The sequence below is a fragment of the Natrix helvetica genome (genome assembly GCF_964273705.1).
Source record: "Natrix helvetica genome assembly, chromosome: 3".
Taxonomy (NCBI): Eukaryota; Metazoa; Chordata; class Lepidosauria; order Squamata; family Natricidae; genus Natrix; species Natrix helvetica.
In genome coordinates this window covers 92,201,721-92,228,092 of record NC_138549.1, presented here as the reverse complement: position 1 = coordinate 92,228,092, position 26,372 = coordinate 92,201,721, and the positions used below count along the sequence as shown (strand labels likewise).

The 26,372-nt window shown below is 40.4% G+C and overlaps 1 protein-coding gene across 1 annotated transcript in view; it reads left to right on the top strand.

Moving 5' to 3' along the window:
- Positions 1-26,372, top strand: part of DNAI3 (dynein axonemal intermediate chain 3) — a 56,028-nt gene that overhangs the window by 17,285 nt on the left and 12,371 nt on the right. The window contains exons 4-18 of the mRNA XM_081946620.1: positions 1,045-1,226; positions 1,561-1,665; positions 1,827-1,967; positions 3,162-3,361; positions 4,252-4,368; positions 4,948-5,138; positions 6,348-6,472; positions 6,600-6,689; positions 7,265-7,348; positions 8,586-8,714; positions 15,093-15,166; positions 17,357-17,504; positions 19,658-19,745; positions 22,755-22,891; positions 24,650-24,713. Of these exons, the coding sequence (XP_081802746.1) occupies positions 1,045-1,226; positions 1,561-1,665; positions 1,827-1,967; positions 3,162-3,361; positions 4,252-4,368; positions 4,948-5,138; positions 6,348-6,472; positions 6,600-6,689; positions 7,265-7,348; positions 8,586-8,714; positions 15,093-15,166; positions 17,357-17,504; positions 19,658-19,745; positions 22,755-22,891; positions 24,650-24,713 (1,875 nt within the window). The remainder of the gene's footprint in view (positions 1-1,044; positions 1,227-1,560; positions 1,666-1,826; positions 1,968-3,161; positions 3,362-4,251; positions 4,369-4,947; positions 5,139-6,347; positions 6,473-6,599; positions 6,690-7,264; positions 7,349-8,585; positions 8,715-15,092; positions 15,167-17,356; positions 17,505-19,657; positions 19,746-22,754; positions 22,892-24,649; positions 24,714-26,372) is intronic.

Here is a 26,372-nt window from a genome sequence, read left to right as displayed (position 1 = left end):
GGACGGAGACTGCTACCAAGCGTGTCTGCAAAGATAGGTAGAACAGTGAGAGGGGGAATCTGCTGTGCCACGTGATTTAGATTAGCTAATATAAATCGAGCGTCACAGCTGATCGTCGGAAATACTGGTAGCATTTTTTTACTACTGGGTCAGGCAAACCGGTAGCTTTTTTTACTACCAGTTCGGGCAAACCGGTCTGAACCTGTAGCATTTCACTCCTGCCCTTGACCCATTTATAATTTTCATAGATCAAATCTTATGTGGCTTTTTGTTGTTTATTTTAAATTCTTTAAGAAGGTGGAGATAATCTTGCTGAGGAATGCAAAATCCATTAAGGGAAGAAAAATGACAACTCAGTCCTGAAAAAAGCGCTAGTGTGAGAAGGAAACCCCAAATAACCTCACCTGGTTTCCATTTGGTGTAAGAGGGACAGGGGAGAACTCTGGCCAATAGTATTCCTGTAATACTGTTGGAAGACTTGAAGTTCCCTGGGACTGAAGTAGTTCAACTGATGATTTTATATCAAAATGTAGTTTTTTGTAGCCTGAGTCTAAGAACTAAGATCCTCTTAATTAATTTAGTCAACCTTTTCTAAAGAACATTCTCAGGCAGCTCTAGATTTTTATATCAAAAGAATCATCTATGGGAAAGACAACATTTAGTTTCCATTGAAGTCCATGGTTTCCTTAATAATACAGTTAACCAGATATACACATACACACTCATGCTTCAGTACAATATAAAGTCCTTCTGGAATGTAAAACAACCCTCTTCTATTTTCTTGGTGGTTAATTCTTGTTTTACAATATCAGACGACTGGCCATAATTTCATTTTGATGTGACTTCATTGAAGGTAGGGTCATTCAAAACGTAGGAAAAGAATATATTGAATTTATTGAGAAATACACTATCATTTTAGAATGTTTGTGACATTGTGGAACTTTGAAGTGAATGCAGTAGTCTGTCTGCCCATCTGTCTGTCTGTCTGTCTGTCTGTCTGTCTCTCTTTCTCTCTCATTGAAGAAAAGTTTGTATTTTTTTCAGGCCACCCAGAAATATTTCCTTTGGTCCTCACTGAAAAAACACAAGAAATATTTAACTGCTCTGCTGATATAGATGTAACAGCTGAAAATCCTTACAAGCTCATTAAAAAGGAAGATATTATTAATGACATGAAGACAAGAGCTGCAATATCTGACTTCCACCCTATCAAAAAAGTTATACTAGTAAGTTGCCCTTCAAGGCATGTTGTATATACAATTTTCTGTTGGAATTTGATGTGCTTGATGTGTACTATATCATTAATTCTAGATTGCATTGGATTGGGGTTTTTGAGATTTTTGGATTAGAAATTGTCAGCCTAAACGAGCTGGTTAAAAAAACTACACTATTATGCATGTTAAAAATATAAATTCAAAAGCCAAAAACGTGATGGATAGCAACTGACATAGGGTCAAAATATAAATTCAGTCTCTCACCCCTCTTCTATTTTCTCAGTTCTATTTGGAGGTTAGTATTTTTTTTCTAATTACAAAAATCCCCTTATCTATATTCATACAGGATTATCCTGGCGAAGAACTCCTGCTAGTCTTTGACAGAGAATTAAAATATGGACAAATCTTTTATCTTATTGCAACCGAAGAAGCAAAGGAAAACATTTTAAATGTAAGAGATCGTTCAGTTATTTGGTATGTGCATGATAGAGGGTCAAAATAGTATTCTGAAGAGAGAGTAATATCATTGTGTGACAATGTGGTCTTTACCTCTATTTTTTTTTTAAATCAATACATTAAATATTCAAACCCTTACTATTTTCATCTCCATAGCCACCAGAGCCTGAGGAAGAGGAAGAAGTTAAAGAAGGGGTGCCTGAAGAAGTTTATAAACCTCCTGTGCGCAAACCTTGGGTTTCGCTTGGAAGTGAAAAGGAAATTGAAGAAGAATCAGTCAGGGAATCCATAAGGAGGGTAAGGAGATTTAATTTTATTAAGCAAAATCTAAGGAAGTAATCTTGTCATACTCTGTAGAATTTTGATTCTAGCTTCAGTCGTACTTTGGTACTCAACTGCTTAGAAACTCATCAAATTTGGTGCTCAATACATTTTGATGTGAAAATTTTCTCCCTTGTTGTTTGTTAGTTTGTTATTAGAACTTATTATTGTTAGTTGCCTTGTGACTCACTGCGTTATTCCTTATGAGAAAAAATTGGTACTTGTAGTTTTTGATACTCATTGCACCTCCTGGGACCAATTAACGATGAGTACTGAGGTGCCACTGTATTTATGAGAAAGTTGAATGAACCTCTTGAAAATTTCAACACGTTGATCCCATAACAAGCAAACCTTGAGGAAACTGGGAGAAAGGTCTATGTGCATTTTTATCTACCTTTACATATTCCATTTTCCTTCCTTCCTTCATCCTTCCTTCCTATCATCTCTCTGTCAGTCTTGTCTCTGTTTCTTTTCTTCTTTCCTGCTCTTTTCTCTTCTCTCTTTCTCTCTTTCTCTCTCTTACTCTTTTTCTTTTTTGATAATTTTGTACTGTATTTACCTAGGCAAATATGGATTACTGTTCATACCATTTTTGGAATAGTTGTTTAATAATCAAAATCACAAAATTCATTTGTGTTTCTTTTCAAACTAATTTAGGAATATAGTCAATTAACCTCTGAATATCTATGCATAAACTTGCTGTTAATTATATACTGCATAACACAGGAAACAATGTGAAATACTGTATATTATTGTAGTTAGATTTTACTTCACAGAAAAATTATAAGAGTATCCTTATGTACATTTATTATTAGAATAATTTAAAAATACAAATAGCAAATATTTCTTCTGGTATAAGGAGTATGTTGTCCTATATGATCTGAAAGTTCAGTTGTTCTGCCCACGGGAGATAATAAAAAAAAATCATTGGGATTCTTTTTAAAATTCCCATCAAATAACGCTACCTTCCTAATCATATGGACTATTATAAAGATAACCTCTTATGTCATTTGAGCTGTCCTATCAATGCAACATTTTAAATATAATATCAGATCAAAAGGAAGAACAAAAAGCCAAGTCATGTAATGTAACCATCCAATCCTGACACCTAGGACTGACACTGCTCCAAAGAAATCCTTTCATTAAGAAATGTTTTTATTGGACTTTCAGATTAAATATATGATTTCTCGACCACACAAAGAATTTGGGATTCGGGTTAAGTTCCAAAACAGAAATGCGACACTTGACAAACATGCCTATGTGGAGTGTATGCCCTACCAAGACAAGTACTTCACCATTCGGCAGCTAGAGAAAGATATTGGCCTTCAGGTAGTTCCAGAAGAACAAAGTACTGGAACTCAGACAAAATGGTATAAAACTCATAATTTAATTTTTGTTTTAAAAATGGAAGAAAAATTGTGCCCTTTGGGGGGGGGGGGAGAGAGGGGATTTTTTTTAGAGGGAAGAGAATAACAACTTCTACTTTCTTGCACTTAGAAAGCATGTGTGTGAGAGATTTCAGATATACTAATTTCATCTGTATTTTGCCTTTTGTCTATGATAGAATTCAGAACAATGTAATGGAGTTCTGAGTGTGACTACCTACTCAGTGGTTACTGATCCCAGTCAGATTTACTTAGATTAAATAAGGTTGCTGTATTATGTGAGTTCAGGGTCTGGCTCATGCCCAAGGAAATAGAAATGAGTCTTCAGCTGGGGATTCTGGAAATTGAAATCTAACCCATCGGGGGAGCATCAGACCAATATATTTTGTTGGATAAGCCATATACTTCTCATAATGATTTAGCACTAAAATGAAAACCATGCTTTATAAATCATATATCATCTTAAACAAAAATTAAACAAATGAACTCACATGTGATTGTGCTAAAAAAAAAGGTGGCACCCACATTTCTCTCTCTTTTTCAGCTAGATTTCCCTATGTTTCCTCCTCCCTACAGCATCAACCAGTATCGTGGAGTGGTTGTCAAAAATCTGCAAAATTAGTAGATGCTATAGGACACGGATGTCAAACTCGCGGCGTCATGTTGCCGTCACATGACGTATCGTGACATTTTTCTGCTTTGCGGAGCTGGGGTGGGTGTGACCTGCGCATGATGCATCTGGTCCGCAAACCACCAGTTTGACACCTCAGCTATAGGACAAAGATTATTTAAATTATGTTATCTAGCCTTTAGTGTTGGGAAGTTCTTTTTCTCTCTCTCTTCATTTTTTAAACAATGGAATTCATGTGCTTTAGGACCTATCCCAAAAATGCGACGACACAATATTACCCGAGAGAATTTTCAGAATATGAAAAGGAGGTGTACTTGTCATCAGAAGAATTGAGAAACTTTATCATGTCTGTGGCTTTACGGTTAGTATTGTGCTCCACTAATTTAATGTGCTGAGATGCAGACAATAAAATCCAAATAAACAACCCCCCCATCCCCCCAAAAAACCACCAACATTCTACACTGCTTTAGTGACAGATGCAACTTTTCAGTATTCATTCCTTGTATTTGAGCAGTGCCAGTTTGGTGTGAGTTGCAGTTATTAAACGGATGAGACATTCCCTTTAGAAAAGGATCTCTACATAGCTCTGCCAACAAGCTGGCTGGGGTGAGCCCTACTTCTGGTTTCCGGTTTATAGTAAGCATTGATAGATTCAGACCCATTACTAATGACCATTTGCTAGTGGAATAATTGAAAGAGAAACAGGTTGTCTACTCAGATGAGGACACATCTTGACCAACTGCAGGCAATAACACCAGCAGTCCAAAATAGTAAGGGCATTTGCAGGGTACTCACATGCTTGATAGGGTAGCCCTACCATGCAAATTTTCCTCAGAACCCATTGGTGCCTAATGTAGATAATCTCTCAAGTATTTTAATCCCTCTCTCTCTCCCTCCCTCTCCCTCTCCCACCCCCCCTCTCTCTTTCCCCCTGGCACAGAGTTGAGATGGCACTGCAACAAAATGAAATCATGAATGTTTTTTTCGATGACTGGAAAGCTCTTGCAGAAGAGGAAGGTGGTTTTGCAGGCAAATCTGATGTTACCATGAAGGAATATCAGTCCTTTACAGATCTGCATTATCTCAAGGACAGAACTGTTAGCTGCGTCTGCTGGCACCCAACCATTTATGGTAAGGTTTACAAAACAATGGTTCATATTTACAACAATTGTGATGGATATCTGGAAATTTTTTAAAGGTAGTGGCTGTTGTATTTTATCGATTCTGTTCTCTGAAAAAGAAATCAGGAAGTGCACTGAGAAAAACATTTGAAATATTTTAGCAGATAATTTATAATACTGTGGAATTGGAATCACTGTCCTAATTGGGAAGGAGTGTTGGCTGATTGTGTATACCTCTTCTAAAACATTGGATAAATACTGATTGTAGATTGGTGCTGATTGGTGCTGGCTGTGTGTCCATTGTTATTTCGTGTTGTAATGGCCTGGGTGATGGGTGGGGCTTGTTTGTTGACTAGGGCTGGTTTCCAGATGACTGGTAGGCGGGAGGTATTGTCACATTTATTCATGTTGTGGGGGTGTTTCTCTATTTCGATAGCTTCCATAATTATTCTCTTGTTGAAGTGTTCAGTTTTGGAGATTAACCTGGTTCCTTCAAAATTAATTTCTAGGCTGTGTGCCTATTGTTTTTTTGTGTTGTAACACAAAAGAACACACAGCCTGTACCTCAGCCATACAGGATGTTACGAAACAGCCGACTAATCTGCAAACATCAACTCCATAAACTAATCAAGATGTTACAACACAGCCAATCAATCCGCCTACAGCAACAAAGCCAGCACTCCACACAGCCCCACCAATATTTATAGAAAGACGGCAGCTCCGATCACGCTTTGCTCGCACAAGCACGAAGCCGAAGGCACCAGCCTGAAGATGGCAAGTGGGACCTCGTCAAAATGTTGCCAAGACACTCTCAATCTTACACGTGAAAAGACCTGAATATGCCAAGATCTGCATACCTTTACCCGTGAAAATCTACGAAACACACACACACACACACATCCTTGAACAGAAGACCTATCCTGAAAATAGGCACTACCCTGATTTTTGTGGTGTGCCTAATATAAGCCCTACTTCAAAGGCTCTACCCAAAAATAAGCCCTGGTGAAGGTCAGCACAGAAGGCAGCCCTCCCTTCCTCAGTCACTTCAGGGCTGCTCAGGCACTGAAAATAAAAGGTGACCACGCTCGACGCCACCTGCACCTCAAAAAAATTAACACCCCCCCCTGAAAAGAAACCCTAGCCATTTTGGGGGGGGGGGCAAAAGAAAATAAGTCCGGGTCTTCGTTTCAGGGTAACACAGTATATTGTCTTCATTCAGGAATAATTGTTGTAGCAGTGACGGAGCGGCTCTCTTTTGAGGAACGAGTAGCCCAGTCTGGGAAATTGCTCTTATGGAAAGCCCCAATTCTGTTCTGGAGTTTTGCTGACCCAATTCATCCTCAGGTATTCTCTGTTTTCGATGACTTTATTTCTGAACATTGTTTAACCAACAAAGACACAATCACTTTACTTTGTGAAAATGGTGTTCAAAATTGATGGAGCTCTCCCTCTCCTCCAATGTTATTTCTAGTTGATGCTGGAGTGCCCTGAAGATGTTTATTGCTTTGAGTTTTCTCCAAATGATCCAAACATCATTGTTGGAGGCTGTCTGAATGGACAGGTTAGCCATTGGAATTGTACACTTCTTTCTCTCTTTGTCTCTCTCTCCTTTAAAATGAGCATTGAGCTACATATATGTTTGTATACATTGTGTACCTTTTCTGCATTGTGTTATAAGTTATGCTCTCTCCCCCAGTTTATCCTAATAATGTTTAATCGCATTTTAAAAAGATTGAAAGAATCTGGGCTGCAGATGACCAAACATGCTCTCAAATTTCCAAAACACATGGTCTACATAGTAGAACTGTGAAGATGATAGAACTGTGAATGTCACTACTATATTTCCACATCTGGAGTTCAGTCTGCTACTTTCAACTTTTATAACTTCTACCTTTCTGATATTGAAACAAAAAAAAAGCCTTCCTTTCTTGCCTACACATATAATCCTAGCATTGTAATTTCTTACAGTCAGGAAAAGCTCTTTCTTAATCTCACTAGAATTTGGGAAATGTAATAGTCTCAGCACAATTGGAGGGGGATATTCATCATGGGGGGGAATATTATGTAGAAGAGATGTGTTTCGAACACTTCTCCTGCACTTGATTTGTCAAATCTGTTGTTCTACTCCAATGCCAGATTGTGTTGTGGGACATTTCAGAATATGAAGAAAGGTTAAAAAGTGCCAAGTCAGGCACCGCTGCTGGCACAACAGTTAACGTGGTGAGTATTCCATACTTATTCTTCTTCCCTGCTGTCAATTATTCCTTACTTACTCCTAGATAAGTAATACCTGTACTGTATGTTAATAAATTTGCAAGGGTCTAAGGCAGTGATGGCAAACCTTTTTTGGCTGCCATGCCAAAAGCAGGGGGAGCACAGGGAGGTTGTGCACCGGCGTGCAACACCCATAATGCTATGCGTGTGTGCCCACCGTAGCGCATGTGCATGTGCGCAATCAGTGACACACACATGCCGCTTTTGCCGCGTTTTTTCGCCTTCCCAGGCTCCAGAGGCTTTCTATGAGCCTGGGGAGGGCGAAAACAGCCTCCCCCCAGATGCCCTCTGGAGGCCTCAGGAGCTTCCCTGAAGCCTCCGGAGGGCAAAAAATGGACCTGCGGGAAACCCGGACGTTCGGGAATGGTGACTTCTGGTTTGTCCGTAGCGCTGATTTTCAACCTCCGGAGCCTTCAGGAGGCTTCCCTGAAGACTCCAGAGGGCGAAAAACGGACCTTAAGGACAAATCGGAAGTCACTTATGGTTTGCTCGTAGGGCCAGTTTTTGTCCTTTGGAGCCTTCAGGGAAGCCTCCGGAGGGCGAAAAATGCCTCAGAAGAAGGCTGAAGTGGCACAGGTGCCATAAGTTCGCCATCACAGGTCTAAGGTTTGTGGGTCTCCTACACCTCCTTCAAGAGAGCTAAATAGAGATTAGGAGTTTTCACTTGGACTTTCAAACAAACATAGGTTTCACGTTCAGCCTAAAATCGACTCAAAGCTTTGCTTCAACCGTGGTTTCAGAATAAGGCAGAAAATCAAGCGTTGGGTCTATGGTACTATTATTTAAACGAATCTCAGTATGACACGCAGAAAAATATGGTTTATTTAAAACTGAATGTTTCAAACCTTATGGCTCTTGGACAGGAGAGGAAAGCAATAAGGAAAATCTGAGACTTGAATATCTGTGCCCGTGTTACAAGAAATAATGACTTCGTTATGTTTGAGTGGCTCAGCCATTCCCTGCCCCAGCCAATATATTTTCCTTATTTCCTCCCACTGATGATGGCAGATGCATCATCAATTTCTGTGAATATTAGAAGATCTTTATACTTTAAAGAAAGGATTTATTTATTTGTTCATTAAACTTCTATGCCATCCATCTTGCCTATAAGCTTTGTTTTGGTTTTTAAAAGAGTGATAGCTGGTTTCTTCTTAGGTGTTAACAGGTCATGTTCAATTTTTAGCCCAGTTTCATGCTGGAACAACAAATGGGAAAGGAGCCACACTTGGTGAGGTACTGTGCAGTCTCATCTATAGAATACGGCCATAAATCTATAATAACGGATATACACTGGCTGCCAGATTTTTTTGAGGTAAGATTCAAATATTATTCTTTCCTCTCGAGCCACTAAGGGGAAAAAGACCCAGGAACCACCAGACTTGTTCAGTCTTCTTATTTCAAGAGGTGGCTAATGTGAAAGCAAAATGAGAGAAGATCCAGCTATGTCTTGTTTTGAGGAAGTATTGGATATAAATGTAGTTTGTATGCATATATTTCATAGAATATTTAATGGGGTTTGCAAATCATGGGTTATGACCCCCTCTGGGGTATCATAAGCAACTTGGAGGGGTACCAAAATGCTATTACTACGATCTCTGCCGCCTGGAACTGCCCGGGAAGCGGCAGGTAAAGCGGGCGCTCCAGCGATCATGGTACCAGCATTTTGGATGGCAGCGCACCGATCTCAGGAGCGAAAGCCTTTGAATCAAGTTTGATTGTGTCCCATCTAGCGTTCTCCACCCCCAACCCCAAATCTCTCCGGATCTGCTTATTGCTATTGCTGCTATTGCGCCCAGCTACTGTATCTCTTTGCTGCATGACAGATCCGGGCGGATTGGGGGTGGGTGGGTGGAGAACGCTAGATTGGGAAGTTAAAAGTTTTAGATGAGCCACCGGCTGGAGGGCTGGGGCCATGCAAGAAGCCCGCTCAGGCAGGGAAGGAGGGAAGGAGGGGAGGAGGGAGTGAGGATAGACAAGTAAGAGGGAAAGAGGAAAGAAAGCAGGAGGGCAGAAGGGAGGTGGAAGGAAGGAAAGAAAAGCAGACACGCTGGAGGGAAAGAGGAAAGAAGGCAAGCAGGCAGGAAGGAGGCAGAAGGAAGGAGGGAAGGATGGAACTGGAAGGGAGGCAGGGAAGGAGGGAGGTAGAAAGGAAGGATAGGAGGATAGGGAAAGAGGAAAGAAGGCAGGCAGGCAGAAGGGAGGGAGGTGCAAGGAAGGAAGGAAGCATAGATAAGCAGGAGGGAAAGAAGGCAGGCAGGTAGGAGGAAAGAGGAAGGAGGGAACTGGAAGGGAGGCAGGAAGGAAGGGAAGGAGGAAGGGAGGGTGGAAGGAAGGATAGACAAGTAAGAGGGAAAGAGGAAAGAAAGCATCTGAATGTACTAAACACGAGTCTTCAGGGAAAAGATGGATACATTGTGAAAACTCAGCTGTCAGTTGATCTTAATGTTATGAAATGAAAAGTATGCCATTTGCAATTAACTTGGCATAAAATAATTCATTTGCATTTAAATAGAATAAATAGAATAAATTTAATTTGTTAGCCGCTCCCTCTCCAAAAGGACTCGGGGCGGCGTACAATAAAAACCCATACAAATATACATATACATACAATACATATACACATACATACAAACACATACACGTACATGTACATGGAGGAGGTAACAATCGTTAAATGCATACAATAGTAATAATAGAATTAAAATTAACAATTAAAATACCCTCAGTTAAAATTACAAATTTAAAAAGACTGTCAGGAGCAATGGGATAAAACTATGGTTGAGCCAGGCCAGCTAATTGGAAAAGGTGGGTCTTGAGCTTTACACGGAAGGAGCGGAGATCGGAGGTAATCCTGATGTCAAGGGGGAGGTCATTCCACAGGGCTGGGCCCATCACAGAGAAGGCTCTGCTCCTAGGCGTCGCCCCCCGACACTGTTTAGTGGACGGCACCTGGAGAAGTCCCTCTCTGTGCGAGCGGATTGGTCGCAGGGATGTATGGGGCAGGATGCGATCCCGCAGGTAACTAGGTCCTGTGCCATGGAGCGCTTTAAAGATCGTAATCAGAACCTTGAAACGCACCCGATAGACCACAGGAAGCCAGTGCAGCTCGCGCAGGAGAGGTGTTACATGGGAGTATCTAGTACTCCCCATAATCACCCGCGCGGCCGCATTCTGGACCAACTGCAGTCTCCGAGTGCATCTCAAGGGAAGCCCCATGTAGAGAGCATTGCAGTAGTCTAGGCGAGACGTCACCAGCGCATGAGTGACTGTGCGTAAGGCATCCCGGTCCAATAGGGGGCGCAATTGGCGCACCAGGCGGACCTGGTGGAACGCCCCCCTTGCCATGGCTGTCACATGGTCATCCATGGACAGCCGGGCATCCAGGAGGATGCCCAAATTGCGCGCCCGCTCCATGGGGGCCAGTTGCACGCCCCCGATGGCCAGAGATGGAAGCAACTGGTTGAACCGGGGGGCCGGAAGCCACAGCCACTCCGTCTTGGAGGAGTTGAGTTTGAGTCGGTTGTCATCCATCCAGACCCGTATGGCTTCCAAGCACCGGGACATCATTTCAACGGCCTCGTTGGGGTGGTTCGGGGTGCAGATGTACAGCTGAGTATCATCAGCGTACAGATGATATCCCACCCCGAAACCACGAATGATCTCGCCCAGTGGCTTCATATATGTGTTGAACAGGAGTGGCGAGAGGACCGACCCCTGTGGCACCCCACAAGTGAGGGGGCTCAGGGCCGATCTCTGCTCCCCTGCCAACACACGTTGCGTCCGGCTGGAGAGGTAGGAGCCGAACCACCATAAAACGGTGCCCCAAACCCCCAACCCCTCCAGCCGGTGCAACAGGATACCATGGTCGATGGTATCAAAAGCCGCCGAGAGGTCTAATAGGACCAGGATAGAGGAACAACCCCTATCTCTGGCCCTCCAGAGATCATCAACCAACGCGACCAAGGCCGTCTCCGTGCTGTGCCTGGGTCGGAAGCCGGACTGGCGCGGGTCTAGATAATCATTTTCCTCCAGGTGTCGTGGAAACTGATAGGCCACCACACTCTCTACAACCTTCACTAAAAAGGGAAGGTTGGAGACAGGACGATAATTGGCCAGCTCCGTTGGGTCCAGGGAAGGCTTCTTGAGTAAGGGTCTCACCACCGCCTCTTTCAAGGCGGCCGGCAGAGACCCCTCGCCCAACGAAGCATTCACTAGGCCCAGGAGCCAGTCGCGTGTAACCTCCCAGGATGCCAGTACAAGCCAGGAGGGGCACGGGTCCAATAAACATGTGGTAGGTCGCAGACGTCCACGTAACCTGTCCAAATCCTCGATGGCAACCGAGTCAAACTCCTCCCAGTGTGGTCTCTCAAGACTCGCCTCGGACGTCTCCACTAGACCACTGAAAGGGACCCATTCCCTCCGGATTTGAGCGATTTTATCCTGCAGATATTTCCCAAATTCCTCTGCCCTGCCCTGTAAAGGGGCTTCCCGCGGCCTCTGAAACAGAAGGGAGCGGGTCACCCGGAACAGGGTGGCAGGGCGGTTCTCTGCGGATGCAATAAGAGCGGCACAATGTCGACGTTTGGCCGCTCTCAATGCCACAAGGTACGCCCTTAAGTGGGTTCGTACCTGTGCTCGGTCAAATTCGGAGTGGGATGATCTCCAACGACTCTCTAGGCGTCTCTTGTGGCGTTTCATCACCCTTAGCTCCTCGGTAAACCAAGGGGCCAGGGTGGTTCGTTGCCGCAGGAGAGGCCGCAAAGGCGCCACTCAGTCTAGGGCCCCAGCAGTCGCATTATTCCATGCGGCTACCAGGTCCTCTACCCGGGGGCGGGTCAGGTCTACAGGAGGTGGCCCAAGCTCCATCTGGAACCTATCTGGTTCCATCAGGCGCTTGGGGCGGAACCATCTAATATCTTCCGGCTCCGCCTCCCCGCAGCGGGGGGTAGCACCAGGGAAGTCAAGTCAGAGAAGTGAGTGATCTGACCATGACAGGGGAGTGATAGTTAAATCCCCTACTCCCAGATCACTCATCCACTGGCCAGAGACAAAAACGAGGTCCAGCGTGTGGCCTCCCTCGTGTGTAGGGCCCTGAATCAATTGAGTCAGGTCCATGGCTGTCATGGAAGCCATGAACTCCCAAACCCCCTCGGACGCTTCTCCCACTGACGGCAGGTTGAAATCCCCCATCACTAAAAGTTTGGGGGTCTCAACCGCCGATGCGATCAGCCGAGGAGTTCAGGCAGGGCCGCTGATGTATAGCGAGGAGCCAGGTATACTATCAGCAGGCCCAACTGTCTCCCTGGGCCCCACCTCACGACAAGGGACTCACACCCGGATGTCTGTGGCACAGTGGACTCCCTCGGCTCTAAGTCTTCCTGGATAATCACTGCTACCCCACCGCCCCTTCCCTGGGCCCGAGGCTGGTGGAATGCTCGATAACCTGGTGGGCACATTTCCACGAGGGGTAGACCTCCCTCGTGGCCCAACCAGGTCTCAGTTATTCCTGCGAGGTCCGGCTCCCCCTCCAGAATTAGATCATAGATGAGGGGGGCCTTATTGACAACGGACCTCGCATTGCATAACAACAGCATCAGGCCCTGGGTCTGTAGATCCTGACCACCTAGTGTGCGGGGGTTGGTACAAGCGACCGGGTGTGACCAACAACCACGGTCTCCCAACAGACTACGGGTTCTTAATCTGTCCTCGCACCTGCCCCTCCCTATGACCGTTGGTATTAAAAAGCCCTGTATTGGAATGATATCTTCCCTCTCCTCCCCCCTTCCACTCCCTCCTCTCTCGACCACACCTGGTGGCCTGGCTCTATCATCACTCCTGACCTGATCTACCCACCCCCCAACCCTGGAGCCCCTACAAATTCTTAAAAAACGATTAATTAAAAAACCCCTTAATTTACGCTTCCTCCACCTCTCTGGGTTAATAAACCCGTCCTCAAGGTGGGCCCTGGAGAGGGCTGGAGGCCAAACCTGCGAGAGGGGGGACTCCCGCAGCCGCAGTAAATCAGACCTCGTGTGCGTGAGAATCATATAAAATCATACGGTTAAATCATAGGGGCAAGGTTAATTACAGGTGCTGAAGATGGATCATGGTTTGTCGTAAAATTGTCCTTACCCTGGGTGGAAAGGGTAAGTTGGTGGGCTAGTCGACTAGCTGGATTTCTCTAGGGAGGATCTCGAGATGGTATAGGAGTCGATAAAGCAAGATGTTAAAAGGCAAAGCCATAGACACGATGATAGAATAAATAGATAAAATTTGAAGTTATGGCAAGGGAGTCAGTACTCAATAAGGGTGGAAGGGAAAAAGTCACGCCTTCAGCAAATGTCCACCTATCCCCCTGGTTTAATTGTTATTGTTCAAAGAATGTTCGGAAAAATGTTCGGCCCTCCAGCATGTTCACTTCATCCAATCTGGCCCTCTTTGAAAAATGTTTGGACACCCCTGTGTTACATGGTTGACATAAAATTGTTCTTAAACTGCTGTTAACTTTATACAGTTGATATAAAATATTTTACTATAGTATTTGGTTCAGAATCTTTTTTTTCTAGATTTTCCTCCTTTGAAATTGGGTGCGTCTTATATTCCGGAGCGTCTTATAGGGCGAAAAATACGGTATCTTGCAAAAAAACGCAAACCCTATTGGACTTGTGAAGGAAATGGGCCATCAAACCTGGTCTTGATTTGTTTGGACAAGCCTAAGCTAGTTTTGAGAAAAGCTTAAAGAAATGGTACATTCATAGATCGTGGTGGTGTTTGCTTATTTTTCTTTAGTTTTATGGGGTGAGATTTTCACAAATTTACTTATCACTATGGGAGTCTCAGAAAATTCCTTCATTGCGGTACTAGAAGAGGTCAAAAGAACCTTACATCAGATCCACACACTATCATGGAGGCTCTCTTTGTATCTTCAAAGTAATCACTAGCTCACCCTTCCTCCAAACAACTTCCATATGTTTTGAGATCAACCAGACGACATAGTGTTCTCTCTGCTTCTTCAGATTCTTGAAACAAAAGTTGGGCTATAAACCTAACAAATAAATACTTAAAATACAGACTCTTTGTCTCAATTTGCAATAAATAACAACCCCAGCATTATTTATTCCTCCAAGGACTGATTCACAAGAACATTTCTTTCACATGGTGTGGAATAAATGTTGCGGAAGAAAAATTACATATGTATAATTTCAGAAAATATTGTAAAGCAGTCAGATGATTTTCATTTGGGTCCCACTACAGTGCTCATTAAGTAATGTGCAGTATGTTCACTTTTTATTTTCTCACCTGGGAATTGATGTTACTATTATTGTACTTTCTACTAAAGTAAGGTGATCAGTGGACCAAGAACAATTGGCTGTTTAACAAATTAGCAAGCCTGTTACAAAACTGGTGTTTCTAAATATGGTCAATGAACATGAATGTTTCTAGAATATTTGGGTAAGGATTTCTGCTTTCTTTTAATTGGAAATATTGTACAACCTTTAATAAACTAGGCGAATGCAATAGCTGGCCAAAAAACCAAAAAAACACAATCTCCACATTTGGCCACTGCCGCATCCAACTTCTGAGTTTGCCCATCCTGCAACATCTATCTCTTTTGTGGTGGTTTTTTTTTTTAATTATTGTTATTTTCCTGTTTCTAATATGAAATGGTATTTTGCTTAATCCTTCTTAGGTCAACAGGATGGGTACTGTTTTTGAAAACAGAGCTGGAATTTGTGTGCAGCTGATGACCTGTTCACCAGACTGGTAATATTTTATTTAAACAAAATATTATATAAAGATACAGTTATATGTCTGTGTGTTCCCTCCTCCTATTAGCTTTTATGTGCCCAAATTAGCAAAAATATTCTATATTCTTATGTCACTGTTTCCAGTGATTTGGTCAGAGAGGTATGATTTAAATATATCTTCAAACCAGGATTGTAATGATGTCAAACTTGAGAGGCAGGATATAAATAATCCATTGTTTCTTTGATTTCACAACTTTTTCTTGTTCTTTTCATATTTTCCCCAGTCCATTATCATTTTTTTTGTTAAGCAGATACCAATTCCAATTCAAATACAAATAGAACCAGTATCCATCTTAGTGTTCTGAATTGCCATTTGAACAGTTCAAAGAAATGTCACTTGCAAAGTTCAATTGTACTAGAAAAAGAGATCAGTCAGTGTAGGGTGATTCAAAAAAACAGCCCAGGAAGCTACTGACTGAGCAATTGTGGTTAAAGCCCTACTCCTTTTTTACATGACTCATATAAAAAGGAGGCAGAGGTTCTATCATCTGGTCATGGTGACTATGACTTTTTTTATCCTTCCTTGCAGACATTCTAGTTATGGAACATTGTTTCTTCTTTTAGAGAACAATTGGGGTTTTGGGGACAGAAACATTTGCACCCTTGCAGCTGAGTTTAGAGTCTTTCGTAACTTTTAGTCTTATAGAGCCAGTGTTCAAAAAAGTTGTTTAAACCATTGAGTCCAACCTCTACTCTGGATAACTGAAGCGCCCATGACAGATGGTTGTTCAAGCTCTACTGAAACATAGTAGTAGCATCTCACCATTGGGATCTGGTTTTCAACTTCTTTTACTGCCTGAAAGTGTTTTGTTTCCTAAACATTCTAAACATTTGAGCAGAGTACTTATAAAAAAATCCTAAAAAGAGAGATCTAATGATTGGGTAATGTTTCACCCTTCCATTGGTACCAGAAGAGCTGCCTAAGTGAAGAAACTTTCAAAGCTGGCTTACACTCACTTTGTTCCACTTTCCAGTTAAAATTATGTCTGCTCCAAATTGATGGCAATTTACATGTCATAGAGGGCAAATCACCAGGGGATCTTGTAGCTTTTGGGGTTCTAGGTCCTGCTTAGAACCACAGAAACAGCAGCCCCAGTGTCAGTAGTCAGCATGATCATTAGCTGCTGAAGGCCAAGACCTCAGAAGGACCCATTCCTAGTTCTGATGCACTGCTGCCATTGAGGCTTCATAGACACTATCTATGGTTGTTGCTTGTTGCTGACATCTCCTGCCATAGGAACTACTTGCTTCACTTACCCATTCTGACAAGTGTTCCTGGAAGCAGTCAAAGCACTGCTGAAAGCACCCAAAGCAATGCTCAGTCTGGGCATCCGATTCACGTACTGGTCATCTGATACTAATGTCATCTTAAGCATTAAATATTGAAGGAACTACCTAGATGACTACATGGGGCATGAAGCATCTGAAGATGAGCAAAGGTCCTTTCAAAAACACCACTACTATGCTGCCCTCTTAAATAGTGCTACTAAACATGACCTGTAAAGGTCTGGATGACTGTACATGGAAGAAAGAGAGATTAAATAGATCCCCTCTTATCTGCTGCCATCTTATATTCATCTGACATTTTGCAATTCAGATTTGTTAGCCCTGCTCTCATAATGTGAGACTGATTGAGGAGAAAAGGAATTATTGGTGGTTCCCGGGTCTTGAGACAACAGCCTAGAGCAGTGACGGCGAACCTTTTTCTTATGGTGTGCCAAAATTGCACGTGTGCGTGTTATCGCACACATGCACGTGCCCAATTTCCCTACCAACCTACGCATGTGCACGAGACCCTCCCCAAGCATGCACATGCACCCCTTCCCAAGCTCCGGGGGCTTTCCTGAAGCCTGGGGAGGGCAAAGAATCAGCTGACTGGCATGCGCATGTGTGCTGGAACAGATGGCTGGCATGCCACCAAGCCATCATGGGCTTAGAGTGCATTAAAGACTGGTTGGCAGGCCATAATAAAGACTATTAATATCCTTTCTGACTGTCAAACATTATAGCATATTTTTTTTCTTGTATCTACTTAGTTTGGATACTGATTAGATATAGTAGAAACTGCTCAAATACTCAGATTTAGTTTACATACAAAAGACAACCCAGCACTCTTCCAGTTTTATTGTTATTCCCATCTATCTAGCACAATATATGTTTGGGATCTCCGAGCTTACAGGCCTACTTTGCAATCTTCAGCTGAGAAGAAAAAGGAAGAGGGCATTATTAATGTTCCACCTGATGTGCCTACCACCTTCAAACACCTAGACCTTGCCTGGAAACCTATCATAAAGGTACAGCAGAGACGTGCAGAGAACTTTAAAGAATGATTAAGCTGTAGGGAAGCTGCATCATCTCAGCCTAATGTTTAGTCTTTTCATCTTCTCCCCTAAAAGAGGAAATTTGATATTCATATAGGAATAGCTTGAAACATTGCTACAATGGAAGATCGTGTGTGATCTCCATATGCCAGAAATCGGGAAGCTGAATCTTACTTTCCCAAAGGCATCGAGAAAGGGAAAGCAATGCAAGGAATTGCCAGATGGTGTGGATAATTTTTTATAAAACAATGAAATATCGTTTTGTATAATTGTTTTATAAAACCCAGGGATAACAGGTCATCCAGATAATTGGTTTTTTTGTCAATTTAAATCTAGAAACAAATTGAAAAAAACTCAATGGAAAAAATTCAACTGCCCCCAAATTGAAATGTTCTCCATGCATATCACCAGAAATTTAACTTAGTGGACATATGGAGACAATTTAATTTAATTGTCACTTTAAAATATGCAAAAGGATACATTTTCTATCAATTCCATATGGCACTAGACTAGATTATTCTTCAATATCTCAGTTGATGGGTATTTTGTTTGAAAAATACAGCATTTTTTTTTCAATTTTCAATTGTGATTATCCAATAGGAAAAGGGGAGAGGAAATTCCTATTATTGGAACTGGTGTTTTAGCCCTCCATTTTTGAAAAATATCTAGGCAATTCCACATTGCAGCTTTAAGCTACTTCTGTCCCATTTTTGTGCCAGCTGGATTCTAAGCCTATTTAAGAAAGTTCGGTCCTGTTTAGAGCACCGTGGTTCTCACAAAGGATCAAGACCACAGAATAAGTATTAGTTAAACTGATTTATGCCTATGCACAAGAATCTACTCAACAAATGGTCAGCACTAAATGAGTGCTAGATAAGAATTAACAGAATTCAAAAGGGGTTTAACTTAGACTATTTATAAGAACATGACTCCAGGCTGATTCCTCTTTTGACACCTGACGTCGCCCTTAGGCTTAGCCTGTCCTATTACAGATATACAAGCATTCAGTCTGGACTACCAATTCCTGTAGTCCTCATTGACAGTTTCCCTGATGCTGTTTCTCTCATCTTCTATGGCAGGAAAGCAACTAGAAAACTAAATGTTGTTATAAAATTAAAGTACTAGCATGCAAATGAGTATACACCCAGGAATCAGCTTTAGAATAAACATTTTTCTTGTATTTCCCCTAATCTCTACTACGGCTAGAATGAAATTCATTCTAGTATATCAGTTATAACATTTGCCTAATATAAAGGGAGCTATGAATTTTTTAAAAATACATTTTGGGTTGGGCTTCTTTCATTCCTATTATTCTTTCTCTGGGGTATCCTGTCCACTTCTTTTTTAAAGCGGTTAGTTTAACGATGGTGAAGTTAAAACCATTCCACCAGGATAAAGTTAATCATTAAAAAATCTTGTACCATGTTTAATGAGCTCCTTAAATAATGTTTTAAGAAGATTAGATAACAAGTTTTGTGTGTTGTTATTGCAAGGGAGTTCTCTAACTCATATGGCTTGGTCATGCCCATTCATGACTTTTTTTGGTTTCAAGTTATTACCTATGTTAAAGCTTTATTTATTTTTTTGTTGAATGCCGAATGTTTTCTTTCAAAGCCAACAATATTTTTATATGAGTTATATAATACATATATATTTGTGACCTTTAATTAATGTGAAATATCTTTTTAAAAAATTTAACAGTACTATAGTATCTTTAAATGCAATGCACCAAAATAGCTTTATCTTAACAGGAAATAGCCAACCTTTATTACAAGAAAAAATAATTAAATGGTTACTGATCTTAGAAGATTTAATAGCATTACATTCTTCAGAGTTTGTCCTTTCATATTGTTTTAAAATATATTGTTAAAAATGGAAACAAATCAAGGAGTCAGATGCTAATTATACCATCAATTAATAGTATCTATGATTATTATGAGCTAGGAATCATAAATTATCTTAGAATAATATTGTTTGGTTTGTATTCTATATTTGGAACCCAAACACTGTGTTTTTAAAATAACTGTGTTAGTATAAATAGGTTTGTGGCATTGTTTTTCAATGAGCATATCTGTTTTTTTCCATTATGCATCTTGTTAAACAACTTTTCTAAAATCCTAAACCAGATCAATCTGCCCAAGGCAGATACAAGTGCTGAATATAGTCCAATAAGATTTAGCTTCAGAGAAGAGCACTATCACACCAAAATTCAAGGTAAACAATTTTTATGTTTTGGGGAAATATATCAATAATTAGCATAATTTATAACTGTGTGGCAGAGTGAATAGCAAAAGGGAAAAATCTTACCCAAATGATCAATATGGCTTCCTAATAGAAACATTTACTGCAACATGATAGAGGTACAAAAGACACAAAGGTTGTGTTGCATCGGTGCAATTCCACATTCATCATTTGACCCCTTGAGTCCCTCTGTGGATGCTTCCATTTCCTAATAAATAACAATAATTGTAAGGTGTGATGGAAAGTGTACCTGTAGAAGGAATTGGGGACACTTTGACATCACAGAGCTTTTCCAGATAGAGGACCAGATTAAGAGACTGCACAGTCCTCAGTTGGATGGGGAAGTGGGGAATTGGTTCAGAGTTGCCATACTGTAGCATCTTTCATGGTATATTTAGTAAATTAAATGCTTATAGCTTGAGTTTGGCAAGATTCTGTCCACTAGGTCTAAGCAAATAAAGGATTGAACTTGATTGGATCTTGATTATGAACTTTGGTTTTATTGAGCTTCTATCTAGTAGATAATATTAAGTACAATTTATATTCCTAGAGGTTTTTTTAAATAAATTTTTTATTATCAGACAAACACAAACACACAACACATATAATATAAAAGCCTCTTCAACTACATACAGTGTGTTGATTGGTTACAAGGTCTTTCTGTGTCCTTTCCAGAGTCATCACTTGAATTTTATCAAAATTCACATATTGACAATCAAGATATCTTTGTATACATTGTTATTATGCTTCCTCCTATTCTAAGTCATTCTATTATTTTAGCATTGATAACATTCTCTAATAATTTTCAATTCCATTCCCCCCCCCTTATCAGTATCATCAATCTAATATGCATGTATACAAATTGTTATAATTATTAAACATCCATTAAGGCTAGCTATTATTACATTCTTTCAACATAAGGCATATTAAATTTGAAGTAAATTTATATTATGACATTTTATTACATCATCCTGAAATCATCCAATGATATTACATCTTTATATTCTATTCTATATAGAATAATCTCCATAATCCTCACATACAGTTTGTATAAGATTTCATATTATCAATCTAGTATATACAAATGCTTTGTTATCATTATTAATCATTTATTTGACTATAGCTATTATTAAGTTGTACATAGCACTCAAACTTTAACTATATTTAACTAAAATTTATTGTGACATTTCATTTCATCATCCTGTATCCTTCCAGAGATAGTGTAGTCCAACATCTCTTGCCATTTGTAAAGTCTGTATTCTAAGTGTTTTCTTGATAAGTCTTATGTGGGCTTCTCTTAAGAGCTTGTTGTTCATTGCATGTCTTATAAGAATTTGAAACCCTCTATCTGCTCTTTTTATCAGCTTAACTTTTATTATCATTAGTGCTTCTGCCGAGATTACTCTCATTATTTCTGCCAAATTTTCTCTCCTTTCTTCATCTATTTTCTGACATCTGAAATAAAGTTCCAGTTCATCTCTTTTTCCTTTCCGTATTTCACACGTCATTTCCCTCCACTCTCAGTTTGCTGTCAGTGTCAACAATTTTCTTATCGCTTTCATATGTCTCTGTTATTTTTTCAGCTCTGTCCTCAAACTTCATAACTGTCCCTGTACTTTCTGTATTTTGATCTATAATTTCAAGTCTCTTTTCAATTCTCTCTGTAATTATTAAACTTTTTTAATTTCTAAGAAAATTCTTTGCAAAGTTAGTGCCTTTTCTTCTTCACATTGTGCCATTTTCTAGGTTATAAACACTGCCAAAACATCTGAGACTTTTTTGGTTTCAAACAAATTCAGTGGAGTCAAAGCTTTCTCTTTCCTTCAAAGGAACACCTGTATAAACAAAACTTTTTCCACTGACCCTTTCAGTAAACAAAGCTTATAGCTTTATCAGATATTGCCAAGCCTCTAGCCACTAGGTGGCAGAAACTCTTTTCCATCTCTTTTTGCCTCTCTCTGTAAAACCAAGTTCCGAGAGAGGTAAAAAAATGTTTAAAAATTACACTCTGTCCAAGCCTTACGAGAGAAGAAGCTTTTAATCCACAAATACAAAAAATGGAAAAAGTATAGAGGAAGAAGGAAAAAAAGAGGCCAGTCCAATTTAAAAGTAAGAAGCATTTATAAAAAGTCCATCCGTAAAAAACAAACAAAGTTAAGGTAGAAAAGATAACATGATAGTCTTAAACCAGGGTTAATTCGCCGCTTATTTTCTTCTGTCTTCAATTTTATTTTAAATTCCAAGTGTTTTGGATTTTCCCTTCTCTAATAATAAAAAAGTTTCTCACCATTTCAACACACTCCTGTACTGCTTCTGTTTCAGAGGCTTGTCCCAACGTTCTGCAGCCATTTTGGCTGCTTCTCTTGTAGCTGGCAAAAAGAGCTTTCTCCTGGATCAATCGGGCTTTGCAATGCCCCTTAGATCAGCAGGACATGCTCTTCTCTATCACTGTTCCTTCAGAACAGTTTAGGTCCAAAAGGACTGTCCACGAACAGAGATATCGACAGCAATCCTAGAGCCCCAAAATTGCATGTCGTGTCGTTGCGACGTCAAGCCCCGCCTTCCATATTCCTAGAGTTTTGTACCTAATGGTTAATTATTGTGCCACACCCAGAATCGTTAATTGTACACTGTCCAGAGTCACACACTTCAGAGATAGGTAGCTCTCTAAATTTGATAAATAAATACATAATGCAAAAGTATTTTATAAGTCTTCCAAACTGAAGATTGTGAAGTTTCTTTATTTTTGTTCTCTGCCAGGCCAGGAACCCATGAGCTTCCCTGAAACATTCCACTAGTAAGCCCTCAGTTTATGCAGAGCTATTTATATAGTTGAATAAGAAAGCTAATCAGTTTCCCATTCACTTACGTCATTTTAAAAACATCTCTCTTTCCCCAGTCCTCTAACTTGCTTTGATGAATGAAAAAATAATTCATTATGTAAGTTTTACTCACAGTCATCTTATTCCAATTCTTTGGTAGACAAAACATCCCTCCCAAGCAAGCAAAGCAAAGAGGCACCCATAGAAAAAATTCCATATGCGGAGATTCAGGGCTCAATGATGAAACCTCTTAAGCTGCTGGAAAATATAAATACCAGCTTTTTTGTTGGAACTGAAGTAAGTTTTTCTTTGGGATGCAAATTGATTGCTTATCTTCAGAAAGATGGGAGGATCGGAGAATGCTGGACAGAAAAGTTGTGAGCTGATCAATGAATTCCTATTACAAAGCAGCAGCATTAGAAAAACGAGTTATTGTGAATCTATTTATATAGGTCCATATATGGGTTTGATTACTGTTGCTAGAATTCAGCACGGGGTTAGATTCTATTTGGCTGGGTTTTTCTATAAACAGAGGAGTTGTGTTCAATAACACTGCTCAAAACAGTTTCAGGATTTATTGGATTTATATGCCGCCCTTCTCCCAAAGGACTCAGGGCGGCGTACAACATTAAAAAACAGTTACCCTGGATAAAAGTAATTGCTGCCATTATAATGGTGTTGGAAAATCTAAGGCAAGTGACGTTATTATTGAGCTTATAAAACAACTCCCATTTAGAATATGCATTTTATTGATGCATCAACAAATACACAAATTAGCAAAGAAAGCAAGAAGACAAAATGATGGTACATTTGGACTTTTCTGGTTAGGGCTGTACAATTGGAAATTTGTGGAAATGGTTTTTATAAGTGGTCACTAAAGATCAGCTTCTGGTCACACTGGATCTCAGATTTCACATGAATAACACTGGGGAATATTATTTTAGATCAGCCAGATCCCTTTCTTGGGATTGGGCAGGGGATTCCCCACTTTGATTTATCAAAACTTATGTCTTTGTAGCAAGTATGGTTTCTCTCTCTGTTTATGAAATACCTTTGCTAGCCTGTCTAACAGTCTCATAGGCAACTTAATTTTAATCTACTTTAGTTAAACTATTGTAATTAGTCCACTATTAATTTAGTAGACTAGACTGGATAGTTGGAATTCCATCAGTAGGTCCTCTGCATGAAAATAGAGACTAACCATGCTAATTGTATACATTGTGTGTAATTGTAAGAAATGTAGTGCAAACTGTTTTGTCAGCATTCAAGTTTAAAAGTCTTTATTCTTGAGTATCAAATATATTCATATTATGTGAAATGATATAATTTTTGCTGTATGTGGAATCCACATTTTCATTATCACAATGCAAAGAATTAATAAAGAAGACTGTTGTCTATTTTTTAAAAGCATAACACTAAGACAGTCCTCTCTTCTTTCAAAGCTATCCCTTTTGTGAAGTCTTTTGACTAATTTCTGGCTATAAATCTCACTGTACCAACCCCTGAATATGTCCCCCACCCCCAGAACACAGTGTGATTGACTTCCATATGAACATGAAAAACATGATGCAGTAAAGTAAATATAACTAAAATAGGTTTTCATCCTGTTAATTTTTTCTCATGCTGCTTCCCATTTTAACAAACAATTGCAAAATTCACTATTCTAAAAATATGTTTCAGAAATATAATGGAGCCCATTAAATAGCTGGTGAGGATGTATCCAAGATGAAAAGAGCTTTTTATCAGATTTAAGAAAACTGAGCTTTCAGACAGTCCATAGAATAGATTAAAGGCTTTGTTGTTTTGGCCATAAATACAAGTATCTTGCCAAAAATTCTTTTTAAAAAAGGGATTGTATTATAAAGCATATTTTTAAATTATCAGTACTAAATCATGGTAGTTTTCAGACTGCAAAGATCTAAAGTCAAGATAATGAAGAAAATACTTTCCATTTGCAAGTGTTTTGTAAACTTCAAAGGCGATCAAATTATGTAACTTATATTTCTTCTGAACTTCGGCTTCCCTCGCTAATTACATTTTTGTGGCATTTGGCAGGACGGCGAAGTTCTTTATTCAGACTGGAAGATGGAAAGAGACGGTGACTCAGGAAGATTGCTTAGTATGTCTTAAATTTCTCAATATTTCTAAAACGGCTGTAGGACCCAGATAGTGAATTTTTCAAAAAATAAAAAAACTAAGTTGTAAAGCACAGCTTATATGTTGGATTCCTGTAAACATGGATCACCTTGTTGTTTTGAATTAATATTTTAAAAAATAGTTGTCTGAATACAATAGTAATTGACTTAGGATCTGGTTATTTGAAGAACAACTGGTCCCTGTGGTTTCTACCATCAGATGATATTCAGTGAGATCAGTTGGCTAGCTGGCTTTTAAGGTCCCATGAATAGCTGTGTCAGCTAATGGGACCAGAAGCCAGGATTTCCTTATGGAATGATCTCTCTCCAGAGATTCTCATGGCGGCCCTCAATTAAATTCTTTTTTGAGTGGTGGAACTCTTCAAGATAGATTTTTTTTTTTTTTACTTTTCCCAACTGTCTGAACTACTCCTGCAGTTTACTCAGCAAAGGTTGGTTTTTTTTAGTAGTTGCCATTACCTTCTAAAAGGGATGCAGTAGCTCGGTGGCTAAGACACGGAGCTTGTCGATCAGAAAGTTCAGCAGTTTGAATCCCTAGCGCTGCGTAACAGAGTGAGCTCCTGTTACTTGTCCCAGCTTCTGCCAACCTAACAGTTCGAAAGCACATAAAAATGCAAGTAGAAAAATAGGAACCACCTTTGGTGGGAAGGTAACAGCGTTCTGTGCAGCTTCAGAATTTAGTCATGCCGGCTACATGACCACGGAGAAGTCTTCGAACAACGCTGGCTCTTCGGCTTTGAAACGGAGATGAGCACCAACCCCTAGAGTTGGGAATAGCTAGCGCATATGTGCAAAGGGAACCTTTACCTTTACCTTTACCTTATTACCTTCTAGGTTGAGAGAGAATGACTGGCCCAAGATCACTCAGCAGGCTGTAAGATTGGAACTCATAATTGTCTGGTTTCTAGGCTGGTTCCTTAACCACTACAGCAAACTGGGGCTCCCAGTGAAATCAAAGTTATTAAAGACCGGGTTTTTCTCCCAAGCCAGGAAAGTTGAAATCATGCTGGAGAAAGTGTGGGAGGAATCTTGGTCATACGACCTATTTATGAACTTTCCATCTCTTTTTATACTTGTGAGTGCCCAGAACCATAGATAGATGATTATAATGGAAAATGGGAATGCTCTAGGGGGAAAGATGTGCTGTCTAAGTAACGATCAGACAAGAGAGGCAGGAACCCCCAGTGGCTTAATAGTCAGATCATTATCTGACTATTAAGCCACTGGGGGTTCCTGCCTCTCTTAAGAAAATCTACCCTAACCATAGCTGCATCAAGCAGTTAAAAATGGTGGTGGGAAGTCTGTATTTTCAGACGATTAATGTAGCCTTAGAATAAAATAGATTTAGCTCATCTTATTTTGTTCCTTCTCTGATTTTCAGTGACGTGCGGTCAGTAGAGGCAGGGGAGGCAGGGCCTCACCTCTCTTCATGGAATAATAGTATATAATATTATATACTATATATAATATTATATACATCCGTCCGGCCGTGCCCGGGAGACGCGGAGGGAGCAATGTTGTCGGCGCCTCCGGATGACGAACCAGTCGCTTGCTTTCGTCATCGGGAGGCCGACAACATTTCTGCCTCCACGTCTCCCGGGCGCCGAAGCAGTCCGGCGAGC